This window comes from Rhinolophus hipposideros, assembly GCF_964194185.1.
Source record: "Rhinolophus hipposideros genome assembly, chromosome: 11".
NCBI classification, from domain to species: domain Eukaryota; kingdom Metazoa; phylum Chordata; class Mammalia; order Chiroptera; family Rhinolophidae; genus Rhinolophus; species Rhinolophus hipposideros.
The window spans coordinates 59,374,735-59,390,313 of record NC_138057.1 but is presented as its reverse complement, the minus strand read 5'-3'; the positions used below and the strand labels follow the sequence as shown (position 1 = coordinate 59,390,313).

At 37.2% G+C, this 15,579-nt stretch overlaps 1 protein-coding gene across 3 annotated transcripts in view; it reads right to left on the bottom strand.

Moving 5' to 3' along the window:
* The window catches only part of SLC44A1 (solute carrier family 44 member 1), a 177,501-nt gene that overhangs the window by 28,817 nt on the left and 133,105 nt on the right, over positions 1-15,579 (bottom strand). Inside the window, exons 14-16 of one of the 3 annotated variants that reach the window (XM_081066245.1) lie at positions 13,880-14,116; positions 11,960-12,040; positions 6,743-9,101 (exon numbers count right to left, since the gene is read on the bottom strand). In XM_081066245.1, coding sequence (XP_080922371.1) covers positions 9,078-9,101; positions 11,960-12,040; positions 13,880-14,116 — 342 coding nt within the window. In that variant the 3' untranslated portion in view covers positions 6,743-9,077. Of the gene's footprint in view, positions 1-6,742; positions 9,102-11,647; positions 12,041-13,879; positions 14,117-15,579 lie in introns of those variants that run through there. The other 2 variants (XM_081066246.1, XM_081066244.1) reach the window with 2 other exon arrangements.

Below are 15,579 nucleotides of genomic sequence, written 5' to 3'. Positions count from 1 at the left end.
TCTAACTTTTTCATGCAGCCTTTTCAGCACTTCCAAACAGTAAACTTGGTTAACTGTTTGTCCAGTTGGTACAAATTCACAATGAATAATCCTTCTGATATCAAAAAAGGTTAGCAACAGCGGTGCAACAAGTTCGCGAACTTAATTGTCACACCTACAAGAAATTGTGTAAATATGCATTAGCATCAGCGCCTTCCTCCCCCCCACACAAAGAATTAACAGTCCGGGCTCGCTACTATTCCTTAGCATCTCAAACACCTTCAGTATTTGAGGGCACCTCACAAATGTTCTGTAACAACTCCTTTTGGCAAGATGGTAAAGCAGCCTCTCTGTATAGCAGCCTCTCAAGAAAAATCCAAAATTACAAATCAAATCAGGAGAGGTTTATTGGTATTGCCAAAGAAGGTCTTTCACAAACCCACTAACTTAGTACAGATCCAGGTTTCAATGTATGTGCAGGGCACTGTAGCAGGCACGATGAGTGTTTTCTGACAAACCTTATCCAACAGGCTTTTCTACTCTGCCTGACAATCGAATTTAGTTGCAATCTTAGCATTCACAGGGAGACTCAGACTCTAACTAGGAATCCTCCCTGGGCAGTGGATGAACTTTGTACTTCAGAAATTAGTTTTTAGTACATTTCTATTTCATACTTCAAGGACCCTAGGCCACACTGAGATGCTAGGAAGGAACAGCTGGGAAATTCTAGGGAACCCTTACAGCATACTGACTTAAACCAATACCCTGATGTTGCCCACAATCACTTCCTATTGAAGAGTAGCAGAATATGCCACCCCTAAATTATGACTGTCCTGTAGTTCAGGACATGCTACCTCAAAAATATGCCTCTTTGGAATATTGATTATTTTGAGCTGTAGGCACTTGAAAAACAGCAAATGCAGGGAGAGGCTTTCTCTGAACTCTCCTTATCTGCCTAAAGACAGACCCTGCAAAAGGAACTCAGTTGCCATCAATCCCTTTCTTGGGAGTTTCATCAACCAGGGAAGACTGACTTTTATCACAGGTTAGAGTAGAGGTCGACCGCACACCCAGACAAACTTTCTCACAAGCTATCATACCTCCCATCTACTCTTCTAAGGGCTCATTCATCTTTCCTGAAAACCATTTACTCTCCTCTAAAACACCTACCTCCTTCCTCCCCTTTCCCTATTAGGATGGTATTTAAGCTTGAATTTTAAGCCACCTGAGGGAGTTATTCCTATTTTCCCCTGGTATATCCCAAGTATCCATGAGGAATACATGTTAACAAATTTCTGCGTGTTTTTCTCTCATCAATTTGTCTTCCGTTACAGGGATCTCAGCTAAGAACTCATAAGGGTAGGGGGAAAATTACTTTTCTCCTCTACACTATTTAATCACCACCCTGGGCATGGGGAAGTGTTACAACACAGTAGACAATGACATGCTTTCCTATAAAATTTTATTTATTACATAAAAAATTCTATACATTTGTTAGACTAAAATACAGTTTTCATTATAATTCTGGCAATTGAGTCAGTACACAGAGAAAACTTAGCATTAGATCAGCATTTTTTTCTAGTTCATATTTCTGCACAAGAAAAACATTTCAAAGCTCCATTTCATATAGGCTCATTGTACTCTGAAGCCAGATGGAATTCCATCCAATTCAGAGCTCTTGGAAGTTAATTTCTCAGCAAGATTTGATAACTCCAGAAAGTTAATTGCTCAATATACATATTTTTAAAGTCCTCTGAGAGCATAATGCTCTGTTCGTAAAGTCTGCACAATATCAATAAGTCACAAATACTAGGGCTACAACCGTGTCTGTGGGGCATGTTCAAGCACCTACATGTTTGTTTCCCCACCTGAATACAGTGTAGTGACACAGCAATAAGGAAAAACTCAAAATAATGCTACGGTAAAAGACCCCGAACTATAGAATTCATGGAAGGCTTAACTGTGATCCTATAGTTCGTAACGGACAAAGACAGGACGTGATACAAAATTCATTTTGACACGAGGAAATAGAATGCGTATGGGAAACAAAAAGACACAAAAGGCATCAGACTGAGAAATATGTGGCACCACAACATACTTCTCATGCTGGATTGCACAGCACTGGGAAATCCAGACACACTGAGGGGTGTTTTCTGTTCACGTCACCCCGTGTGCTGTGCAGGGCCTGACACTGGACATGAAGGCTCAGAGCCTGCGATATCAACAGCAGGTCCCTAGTGCATCGGCTGATCTTTAAAGCTTGGCGGCCTTATTCCAGGAGCTTTAATCTAAACTCCAGGAGTTCAGATAGACTGTGCCAATGAGAACTTAAGGTTGGACCTTTGGTCTTCAGGAGATAAGCTGTTGTCTTTGGTTGTTTTCTCAGAGCGCCTATCATTTTGTTAGGTACCTCCCACACTTTCCCCCCCACCTTTTTGTTAGTATAACTGTACAGGTGAAACTTCTATTCATTATGGAGCTCCCAAGTACCCTTTTATGGGAGGAAAGAAATCTGAAAACCCCAACAACACAGCATAATCTAGTAGCTCTAAGGAAACACAGAAGGTAACTTTCCCCAGGTGATGTCTGAAAATCAAAACTAGCAAAAACAAGAGGGGCCAAAAAGTATTTCTGAGAAGACTACTAAACCCAGAGGACGGGGAAAATTGACTTACTAGTCTGTCTCAAATCATCAGCCCCCAAAGCTGTCCTCTAACTGTCTCATTCCCGTGGCAGGTGCAATGGTCTGCAGGATGCTGGCAGTAGCTTCACCCTGTCCTGTGCCCATTTAGTCCTCAGGTCTTTTCAAGGCTTCCTTTTACTTACATGGAATGACAAGTAACACATATTCCTCAAAAAATAACTATCTCAAACGAATTTCCTAGCTGGTGGGTTTAGATTACTACATGAAGGTCAGCATATTGTCTTTAAGTTATACACTTCTAGGACAAAAGGACTTATCAAATGTAGATATTCACACTAACTAGCCTGAGGCCCTTTTCCACCCCATAAGGGAATTTCCACCAGCAGTCTCTCCATTTGCTCCTGTGGACAGTTTATTAAAGCTCTTCTAGGGGTGGGAGAAGGGGTAGTGAGCTGATTACTTTTTTCACCAGCCAGTTACAGGATTTCCTCTTTCTTTAGCTTAAAAATGTAGGTAATGGTTTGCTATCTGACCATAAGTCATGACCCACTGGAATCAAAAGAACTTCAAGCTCCTTTAAGGGTTTCTGCCAGCTTTTTCAGGGGCCCTGAGGGCTCTCCATATAAATGCAGCATGCTTGCCTAGTAGTAAGGTACAGGTATGAAGACATCCATGTGTTTCCTAAAGGAAGAAGAGGGTGGATGTGGGGAGTGGAGGCAGTCACTTTGGCAGCAGTCCAAGGCTGCTCTAGTGGTGACTGAAAACACTCAGAACAGGAAACACTTTCTTGATTTACGTAGAGAGGAAAATAACTTTTCAATTTCTCTCCCAGCATCTCCTCCTCCAACTTTCCACTAAAACTTTGTCAACTGTGGAATACACTGAGTTTGCGAATTTATCATCTTCAACTGTTCCAGTCATGCTGACTTATATTTTTAGACAGTAATCCACTGATAACACTGCCACATGTCATTTCTGAGCTACGATGAAAAAATATCAAGTGTTTTGGTAAATGGAAAATCACAAAGATTCCATATTCATTTCTTGGATTTTCTTGTCCATTGCAAATAATTTGGTAACTTGCCAAAAATCCATCCTCCTCACCCCTCCCCCCCCCCCACATACATCCTCACAGGAAAGAAATCTTACTGTTTTGAAGATTCAGTGTTGACCATCTTGTTATTCATTCAGATCAGTGTGTGATTTCAATTTCCAAAGCTGGTACTAAATTAAAGACCAAGTCATAAAAATGATTCCAGGTCAGAAGCTGGTAAGTACCACCTTAAAAGTATCTTCAGTGGAGGCTTAATCACTAAGTCAATTCAAAACATATTATCAAACAAACTTAAGAGCAGCCTCTGACTTGTGCTCGCTATCTCTGAGGGGATGGATAGTGGGGTAGGGACTGGCAGTATGAGGACCCTGAAATTCTTATTAGCATTTTAGATGTTCCTAGACAGGCTATGTGCATTTGAGAGAGAGTCCATTGCTTTCGTCAGCTTCTCGAAGGGGCCCATGTCCCCTCAAAAGATTAAGAACCTGCTACTGAGTATCAAATATTAAATTCAGGTTTTAGCGAATAAAAGTGAAAAATTTCTGAAACATTTGGGAATTACAATGTTTTCATGCTCAACTAGATCTTGACTAGACTATGAGTAACCTGAAAGCTTGACTATCCTGAGCTTCCTAGTCTGAAGTGTTTATTCCTCAGGAAATTGCTGACGTTGTAAAACTGAGTATTCAAAACTGAATAAAATAGCCTAACATTTGGGTCCCTAACAATTTCATGTCTTTTCCACAAATTTGCTAATGAATTCCTTTGGAAAATATCAGACTTAAATTCTGCCCATGTAATTTACAAAACTGATCTTTGTTCAGGCAATATTGAAATAGGAGCGTCATTTATCGGTTTTTACACACATAAAAATCAAGGAGATAAGCAGGAAGAAACACTATGATATTGTTTGTGTGGAAAAGAAAGGTTTTCCACAGAAAATTTCAAGTGTATAAATTTTGCATTGAAATTTTTTATAAGAAATATTTTCAAAGATTTAAATCTTGGATTAAAATTTTCCTCTTAAACCTTCGAGAATAAGAATTTGGCTCAAACTTATGAAATCAGAATGGGGGAAAGTGTGCTATTTTAAATTTATGAGTGTATACAACACGTTTAGTTTTTTTGTTTTTAGTTTGCTAGCTTTAGATTTTCGCTTGGCACATTCAAGTCTCCTCCTTTTTCAAAATTTGGGCTACATGCCATTAAACAAAGATGAGCTAATTCCAAAAGCAGCCAGTGTATCTGAACAGAGCCTTCTTTTCAGAAGTGCTAACATGCATCATGTGCGCAAAGATACATGAATATGCATTTAAAGCAAAAGGCATTCTATGCTGTGAATATATAATACATAAATCTCTGCTTTATGCATTTACTTATGAACCCACAATTTTCCAATATGTATTCACAGGCCACATCTTAACAACTGTAGGCAAGCCATTACAGGGCACTCCTATCTGTCAGATGGAATATATGAAAAGAATACAGAAATTAACTGTGGCTGGTACCTTCATAAGCTTTGACTCTGAGGATTTTTTTTTTTTTTTTTTTTTTAAGTAACAGTGAAAGAACAGCAGATAACTTATGTATTGAAAGGCGAAAGATTCAAGTCCTTTCTGAAGGAAACTTCTCAGAGGCTATGTTAAGGCTACTTGGAAACTCCCAAAATTCAAACGAGGTTATTGACCAACAATAACAAAATTGGCAACTCTGGTTTTGGAACTGATCCCAGAATTCTATTTTGCAGATGGGAGACCTCCTGACATGTCCTTTATTAGCCAGTGGCGCATGCTGGAAATGGTTGAAGTCTCCGGGGCAGTGATAGGGCCTCACAAATATTTGGTGCCTGCGTTTCTTTAGCTGTTTTGAGGCAGGGGATGGGAGAAGCATTACTCTGGTTTAAAGCAGTTCACGACCAGGATAAAGGAAGGGGTCATCTCCTCACCATTTCCTATTGGGATGAAATCCTGTGACTGCCTAGGGAGGCAAGAGAGCCCCTTGGCAGATACCAAGCAAGATCAGTGGTACTGGGAATCGGCAGCTTAATGCCTTTTGCTGAAAAAAGAAAAAGAGGAAGGGAGTATCTCTACAAAGCAAACACTTATTTCCAGCATAATTTTTAAATAGACTCAGTAAGTGCCTCCTCCTCAACCATTATGGAAAAAATTGGGTGACCAACACACATTTAAGCTACTTAAATTGCAGTAATTTAGGATTTAATTATGCTATAGGATAGGATAAAAGCTTTAATCCTAAACATTAAACATTGCATTAAATGGTTTAAAGGAACAACCTGCTTTGAGCTCTGCTCATCCATGCAAGGATTATACAATCTCAAGGCCCTAAATTCCTAATGTTAACTTAAAGCCTCCCACACAAGATGGGTCTCTTCAATTTATGTGGAAATACCACCTTTTCCTGTCCACATGACATTACAGCAGAGGTTAATCTTGAGGCAGGAGCCTCGAAAATCTAAATCATGCATAAGAGCCTGAATTATCTGATGGCAGAAGCCATCATGATACTCTGGGCACTGTGATCACAATTTACAATAGAGGACCCCAACTACAACTGGAGATAAGAGTCCTGAATGCAATTCTGAGGGTCTACCACAGGAAAAAAACAAAACCACAACACAAGAGTCAGTGGTTTAGAAAATTAGTCAGGTAACCCCATTACACAGATAAGTTTTGTTTTCCATCTATTCTTCTCACTTGGGCAGAAGATGGAGGCAGAGAGCGAACAGCAATAAGGCAGCCCATAGCTAGTTGAAGAACAACTTACGATGGATGAAAGAGGCAGCAGGTACATCCATACATAACCTCAAAACATTTAAATATTGCTAAAAAGTCCTCTGTGAGGCTTTATAAAACGAATCAAGGGATGAAACTCATAGGAGAGTGATATTCTATACATCAAACAGCTCTGTGTGCCTGTATAATACATATGCATACTTGCATATATCTTCCTATAGGGCACACAAATTGACTTAAGGAAAACAGCCTGGCAGTTAATTGGGAACTCAAATGACATGGTTACACATAGATCATAATTTCTAAACACACTGTTAGGAAAACAGAATTTATTTTGTAAAACAGGACCTGTTATATAAAAGGGCACACAATCAAGTTATACAAAAATACAAAATTTCTTTCTGATTATACAGTTCTAGTTGCAAATGATAATTAGAAAGGATTCCTGGTGGCCTCCAAATAGTTGAGATTGCGAGCATATGGATCTGGGAGCAGCACAATTCCATCATGTTGGGATGTCCAAGTGAGTAGAAACTAATTTCCAAATTCAAGCCTTCCGTCAGGTCACTTTGGAGGGACACCTCCTAAAATAGCTAGCTCCTGGAATGTCTTCTGTTTTGATACCCATCTTCCAGATTTTTGCCAATCCTAAATTTAGTCCCCAATGTTTCTTAATGTCCAAAATCTGTGTGGCTATGAAACAGAAGGTATTCTGAATTTTCTTAGAGGATTTGCTCTCTCACCTATTTGGATAATTGTTAGTTATGTAATTATATTTATTCCTTTCAAATGATATAAAAGAGTACAATGATGCTGTTTGGCGATGTTAGATGGTAACTTCTGGAGAATTATTGATTCAAAATAGCTACTCTCACAATGTTGATTTTCCAGATCTTGCCAAGACATGAGCTCTTAATTGTGTGTTAAAAAAAAAAAAATTCAGACTCTTATTGCAAATATTCTGAAAAATCAGAAATATTACATGAGCTTTGAAAAGAAACCAAGGCATTCAGCAAATTTCAGCCTAGAGTAAAGAAAACGAATACTTAAAAAAAAATACAATTTACCTTTTGCAGCAATTTTAAGGTCCAACCCTCTGAAAGGAAGCACATTAGCAAACAGCTGTTGATTAAGCCCTAGTGACATTAAATGTACGCATTTCCATAAAACCGGTTTAATTCACTAATTCTGGTAGGAGACAATGCTTTCTTTCAAAAGATTCTCCTTCTATGGAATGATAAAATGCTGAGGCTATTTTTTTTTTTTTGTACAGAGCCCGTATTTAGTGCAATAAGTTTAAAAAATTTGCTCTGAAATATTTACTTTACATTAACAAAAATAGCTTCTTTTAAAAAAATTGTAACAAAAAGGAGTTATCGCATAAACAGATCATGAATTGTTCTTAGCAAATTACATTTTTTTTTCTTAAAGCATTCACCATTACAATAAGCAGAATAATGGAATATTAGCCATTCATATCTGGTAAGCTTCAGGAATTAAAAACAAACAAAACCAAAAAACCCATAACCCATCCCCAAACAAACAAACAAAAAACCAAACACTTGAGGATCAGACTTTTCAGTTAAATTAACCAATTTTCAGTTAAACATTGTAGAATTTTGGATACTTCATGAATTGCCAAAGAAAGGAGCACCCGCCAGTTAGTCTTCAGATTTTATAGCAAGCATTTGAGTAAAATGGCTATTTAGCCCTAAATTACTCAAGTTCCTCCAATGCAGGAGCCCAAGCACTGAAATTTTCAATGCTTTGTGTTCCCTGTTTCTCTCCCTTCTTTATACCTCCACGCATTACTTAATCTGCAGATCAATACACAGAAACGTAAAGGCTAAACTTGCTGGGTGCTCCAGCTTCCTTTCAAATCAGGCACACAAATGTGTGGAGGGTGCTACTGAAGTCAAAAATGAAAGAAAGACAAACCATAAGAAAAAAGTTTGCATAAGAAAGATTATCTACCCTTCTCTTTTTTTACCTACTCTCTTATATAGCATTAGGGTAACTACAAATACCTGAGGAGTTGGTTACTTTTTAATGTTGGCTGACAAATGCGTGAGCGGTTATGAAAATTCCCCTATCGGGCCCACTTGCATGTTTCTAAAAGTAAAATGACATGGCTTCTTTGATTGGGGAAAACTTACTGGAATAATTCCTTATTTATCTGAAAGCATACGCCTAGTCTCATCCCACAAGGACGTATGCATCAGTAAAATAAGATCTTGATTTTATGCACACATCAGGGAATCACCCCCGAATAAACTTTAGACAGAGAATTCGGTACAACAATTTTACCTAATTTAAGTAACTAAAGTTAAAATCTCCTCTAAGTTATTAAAAATGTTAATCAGATATGAATCTTAACATTTCCATTAAGACAATTACAATTGAAAATATTAAATGACGGCAGTTGCCTTGTAAAAGCCACCCGTATGAAAGGAGTACATGTTTGACAAAAATAAGCATAAAAAAGGTATTAAATCCCTGTTCCTTTTCTCTGATTTTGGCTGATTATGGGTGTGTGTGTGTGTCTATATATATACATACAAATATATACACACACCCACACACACAAATACATAGTTATGTGTATATATTTTGGAATGTCAATGGGTTCCATAATGGTCGGCTAGGTTCAAGCAGAACTTGCTCCCGAAGCCTAGAAAACAAAGTCATACAGAGTACAATCTTAGACAATTACCATTAATACAAGATCATGAATGATGGTACAAATACAAAAATGGACAGATATAGCAACAAAGCAAAATAGACTGAGACTCCTCCTCTCCTGAACCTATATTCCAGCGGCTGAAATTCATATGAATGTTGGAAATCACACTGCCCTCTGGGTAATCTCTGACATATGCAGAGAATACTTCTCCGGACTATATTGCTATAGTGCCCAGTTTTGTTTTTTTTTCCTTCCTTTCCTCTGTAGCTTCTTTCCTGTACAAGCACATGGCCAGAATGTTTCTTTTTCTAAAACCTCTATACCACATTTGGTAAATTTTTCTAAAATCATTTTCAAAGATTTAGAGAAAGACCTCACAAATCTTCACAGTTTCCTTAACTAGTAAGTTGCCTCAAAAAAAAGTCCAAGAAGAAAACCAGGAGTACTTATATTTAGTTCAATGATCCCTCTGTCAAAAGAAAAATTTAAAACCTCATTTTCCTGAATATTATTTTACAGACTAAAAATAAACCCTAAATTAAAATCTCCCACTAAGGAGGAAGATAGACAGGCAACTCAAACAGCGTATTTCTACAGATATGGCAAAATAGGTCTGATGCTCTTTTACTTACATCTAAGGGAACACCATGTGAATTAAACCAAGCAAATACAGGATGCCATCCTAAATTCTACCATCTCCCAAACAGTAGGGGGCAATTTCTCAGATATGTGTCCTAAGGACACATAAAAGATAGTGGTGGTGGTAGGGGGTCAACTCTTACCATGTACACTGTGGAAGTGAGTTAAGAATTAGAGGTACTCATGTGCTTAAAAAATGTAACTACCCTGTGAGCAACATTTCACACTTCTTTTCTGAGTTTTTTAACCACTTAAAACATCATTCTTCAGGACCAAATGCTACAATGTCCAAAGCACCAGAAAACAATGCACATAAAAGATGTGTTTGGGGACAAAGCAGAGGGTTTTGCAATTAATCTGCAAGCAATGAACTGATGAGCAACAAAAAATAAAAGCAAAAACTGAATGAAGACTTTAATGCATTGTTTAAGGGTCATTAATTTAAAACTACAAGCAATATTAGGGAAAACTAATCTTTCTAAATTTTTCACTTCTGGTAGAACGCCACATAACCTGGGCATTCTCCTCGTGTTATTAACTATGAATTCAGGGTTTAGATAAGAGAAGGTATACTTGCATTCTGGTCTACCACAATCCATCTATCTTTCCCTCAAGAATACAGAAATATATGCCAATTCGTGGTTAAACTAGCTAGTCTTACACCTCCCGATATTTTTCTCTTTCTTTAAATGCTTATTACTGCAGAATAATTTACCGGAACCTTCAACCACTGGGAAGACAGAAAAGGGTCATGTCATGCCACTACAGGGTTGGCACAATCTTCACTGCAGTCCCCCTCAGCCTACATGAAGAGGGGTACAGAAAGAAGGGGTAAGAGAGGCAAGGGACTTGACTAGAGGTTTTGCTGATTGGTGCCCCTTACACACTCAATTCTTCAATCCAGTTCAGGCTAATGTACACGTAAAATTAAGACCTATACGACTATTCTTCATTCTTTTACCTATGATTAGAGTGATCTGTGCCTTGGGAATCTAAATATTGATATTTTGTTTTCTAATCATCAATGCTATTGAGAGCAACACCAAAATAGTCACTGGAAGAAGTTACAGAGGAAGAGAGTTTATATCTAAACATTCTGCTAAGACTTTAATTTAGGTTGAATGTACAATCATTTTGCATATATATATATATATATATATATAGCCTTCCCCACTCCTTTTAAATGAACGCAATTCCTTTATTCTTACATACTTAACTGGGCTTATTTTATACTACATATTTCTTAAGTTGCAACACTATTAATTAAACCATTTATCAAAGTATAAAGAAGAGTCTTCCCACTTTTGGACATCATATGCAGTCAGAAAGCCCATTATTTAAAATTAACTCTTTAAGAGTATAGGCAATTTTATTATATTCCGAGATAAACATGCTATTTAAGAGCAAGAAATTTATAAAATAAGCATTAATTAGAGCAATATATGCAAGAGACATCTGCTGTTATGTAGTGAGAATGTTCAGGGCAAAAGTAGCTCAGGATTCTCTCATACTGATTAACTTTAGGTTGCTTTTTTCAAATGAAAATAGAATATATGTGTCACTGACCAGAGACAATTTTTCCTTCTCACAATTAAGCTGAGGTTGGAGAAGACCAGGTTTTCTTATTGAGTGGGAAATGCGAGTGTTGATGGAAATAGACTTGCTTGCTACTGAAAAATAGCTTAAGAAACAAAGAAAGTACAATCCAGGCAACAGAAGAAAAAGTCAGCAAAGAGGAAAAGACAGCAACATAAACAAACCGATATTAAAAAATGGGGGAATATGGATTTTAGCAAGTTGAAAGGAATTGCTATTAGCACCTTCCAAAAAGATACAAAACAAACCGTCAGTTCAAGTGTACAACCAAATGTTCAGTTCCATGAAAACTAAACACTGACAGTTAAAAAGAAAACAATTGAAACAGCAATTTTACCTTAGGGATAAAAACATCCCCTACCCTGCCAGGACCACTTTTCATTGTGACAATGATGTTCCTTTCAGCTTACTTTTACAGAAGGTGGTCTCAGTTGTGACAATAATTCTGCCATCCAAGTGATGGGTAAACACACAAACAGAAAGAGCAACACATCCTGCGTGATACAGATAACAAAGGCCTCTCCTGAAGAAGTGCAGTCAGTGAAGACAGAGAGAGAGAGGAAGTGAAAGTGAAATTCTTGGAGGCTGGCAACCTCCTCATCTCCACCTACCATGGGTTTTAGCTCTCTGGCATCAGCGACGCCTCCCTTACCAGCTTCTTTCACTGCTCTCCTACTGTTTTCCACAAACTCCTGCAAAATATGGATCAAATGGCATCAATTCTTAGGTCCTTTCAGATTTTGGTTGGTAGATGAGTGCTAAAGAACATTTACAGTTTTTTATTCAGTGTTGGTAAATGGATGGCCTAAAATCACAGCAATAAATAATATTTAGTATCACACATAAGCGCTGCTAAATTTGTGGGAAAGGACTGCAATCTGTTGGTATGAAATCCTTTTTCCATTCACACATTGTGACAATCTCAGGATAATGTTAAGAGATACTGTTAGTTCTGTCCAAAAGAGAAAATACCCAATATTTTTAAAAAGACTATTTTTCCACTCTTAGAACACTGTGTTTTTTGTTGTTTCACTTTGTCCATATCACGGTTAAATGGAACAACGAGAACGTTTTACTCCATAAGCCTCCTTTTAAAAATAACCCTAGAAGGTAAAACAAAGCATTAATTCTACTAAGCTCAGCAAACTGTTTTCACCAAACCATAAATAAGCTCCTTTAAAAGAAGTCCATCTGGATTTGAAATTACTCCATAAAGCAGGAAGACAGGGAGTAACAACCAGAGAACCTGTGTCAGAAGTAGTAAGATGGGATTATGTCCCTAAGGAAACATTTCTATCCTGTCAAAGTGTATAGAGCACTTCTTCATTAAACATACTCATCATTCTTACAGAGAAAACTGAAAGAAGGAAAATGGTATTTTGTACTTTGCTTTTGATCAGTGGCTTAAAACACAAAACAAACTCTTCTTCTAAATGCCTTAATCACAAAAGAGATACAATGCTCAAAGGTCAAATTCTATTATGAAAATAACCAGCTAGAATGATAATTTAGACATTATGAGAATGCCCAAAATTTAGTTGATAATGTTCTTGGTAAAAGAGATAATCATTACCAAATAGGTCAGTTAAATTGCTTGGTATTTTGATGATTGGGAAAAAAAAAAGAATCTAGCTTATTAATTAATACATTTATTTTAAACAAATACATTTAAATCTATTTAAAGTAAATCCATGCTTCTGGAAGATGATTTGTTATTTCACTAATGGTTTAGTCTTCAGTATTAGCCACTCTTAAGATAGAAATATGTCACAGCTCAATAACCAAGTACTATTATGAAAAAGCATCTTGAATTCGGTAGCATTTGACATTGATGATAATAGTATTTAAATTAGTACAGTTTCTCAATTTTTCAAAAGTTTTAATTGAGGTTCTAATATAGGGAAGCTGCAGAGGCTACTTAACTCTAAAGAATCTGAATATGACACCTATGTAAAGGTTCAGATCTTGACTAAAACAAAACAATATAAGCTACCAGTCACAGGTCTAGTAATCTGTATTCATTACAAAATGGCTTTACTTTGGCCTGGCATACTTAGCATAGTGAGTTTTAATGAAGTTGACAGCTATAATATTTGGAAAGTTGGTGGATGGAGAAATACAGGTAGGCGCTACAACCTGGGAAATAAGACTTTTGTCTTTGAGCCCCACTTCAGGAAAGAGCTCTTAGAATATCAATGGTCCAGTGTTCTAATTCAAGGGCTAACAGTCAGGTTTAACAAGTTACTTCAGACTTGTCTAACTGCAGAGAGGGGGCAGCAGCATGGAATAGTGTGAGCTCAGGTCTATTAACTGGTGTTGTTCTAGCTAGGGGGATTTTCAACGGTCTCATCCATGCCAAGAGGGCCTTCTTGCCTCGTTTCCCCAAGATTAATTTCATTCAGGAGCGTTACGGGTTTAATTCTGAATTTATCTGTTGTATATAATGACAATGGAATATAAAGAATGTTTCGCAAAATATTTTTATTAGTATTTTTACTCCTAAAGCAGTAGAGGGCATCTGGAGTACTTACCATGAGTACTTTATCCATATAGAATTCTCTGCCAGGGCTCCCATCATTGTATTTTGTATCAATGGCAAAACACAAGAATAACACATCCACTACCATTTCATAAATGGACAGGAAGCAATGAGCGACTAGGAAAGCAAAGAGGCAGACGATGATCAGAGGCAGCACCCACACTGTGTAATCTTGATGGTAGTTGAGGAGCATAATCCCAGCCAAACCCGTGCTGCAGACTATCAGCACCTAAAGCAGAGAGAACGAAGGCCACATTTAATACCCTACTGTAGAAAAGCACCCTTTCGTCATCTTGTGCAGACCTGAATTTCTCTTTACTGTTTGTAAAAGATGGTCACATGAGTCCATCCCATCTCAAATTAGAAAGTACAATCCATGGATAACATGTACACAGAGTTACACATGTATATCATATAATATAAATTAAAAAAAAATTTTGTTGACATTAAAACAATCAAGTTTTCCAAATGTTATGCTTGTTTCCTAGAGCTTCCCATATTTAGCACCTATGGCAATTTTAAAGATAAATAGACGCATATATTAAAAACAAGAAATTACACACGCTTTTAGCACTCGGAATAAAATTACTGACATTTCAGGGTATTGCTGTGTATTTTTTTCTAAGCATTTTTACGTTTACGAAATAGTATTATATAAAAATATCATTAAAGGCTCCTTATTAATATTTATAATAGCATTATACATGTTTCATAAACACTTATTCAGCTACATAATTTCACCTTATGGGTGATTTAAAGTTTATTTAACCATCCTCCTACAGTTGGAGACTTACATTGTTTTCAGATATAAATAATGCTGCAACAAACATCTCTAAGAGCCTTTTCTTTATTTCGTATTTTATTTCACATAGAATATGTGGCAAATTTAATATGCTTTGTCATGAAGTGTAGATTTGGACTATCTATGAAGAAAGAGGTTGCCAAAAACATCCATGCTACAAGAAGAAAAGAAATAGCCAATTTGACTCTTGTCAAGAACCACGTACTCTGATGCTTCATCACCTCGTAGGCAGTCCTTCACAGTTTTTGTGGTGCTTTTAATACATTTTATTTCAGCTTTTCAATAACCCTATGAATGGTTTATGGCAAACATTATCATCCTCATTTTATAGACTGGAAAATATGCTGGCCATCCTGCCCAAGATCACAGGGTAGAAGAGCAGATGTCACTCAAATAATGATCTTATGATGCTAACTTCAGTGCTCTTTCCAGGTAAAACCTGAGCAAACACTTGGATACTGATCCAAAGCAGTAATTGGTTATACTGAATCCTAGACGCACTCTTGCCCAGCGCTTTACTTGGCCTAACATCAAGTTTTAAATAACAAAGAGAAAGAAGGAGTTCTCTAGAATTACAGCAGCCTTTCCTTGTCCAGTGCCCAGGACAGTCAGATGGAGAATTCTTCTTTTGTCTCTTCCCTATTATTTATTAACATCAAAGCATCTCTTATTCACTATTACCTTAACCAGGTGTTATAATGCATTAGCTGATATGCCAGTTACACTATAAATTGATCCTTCTCTCAGATGATTTTAGGGAGCAAATCTGGGTCTGCCTGAGATTTGGAAGACCACACCTCCATGATTTTTGTGGCCAACTTACGAATATTCTCTTATAGTGACTTATTTCTCTTTAGTGACTGGGGTAATTTCCACAGATAGTTAATCAC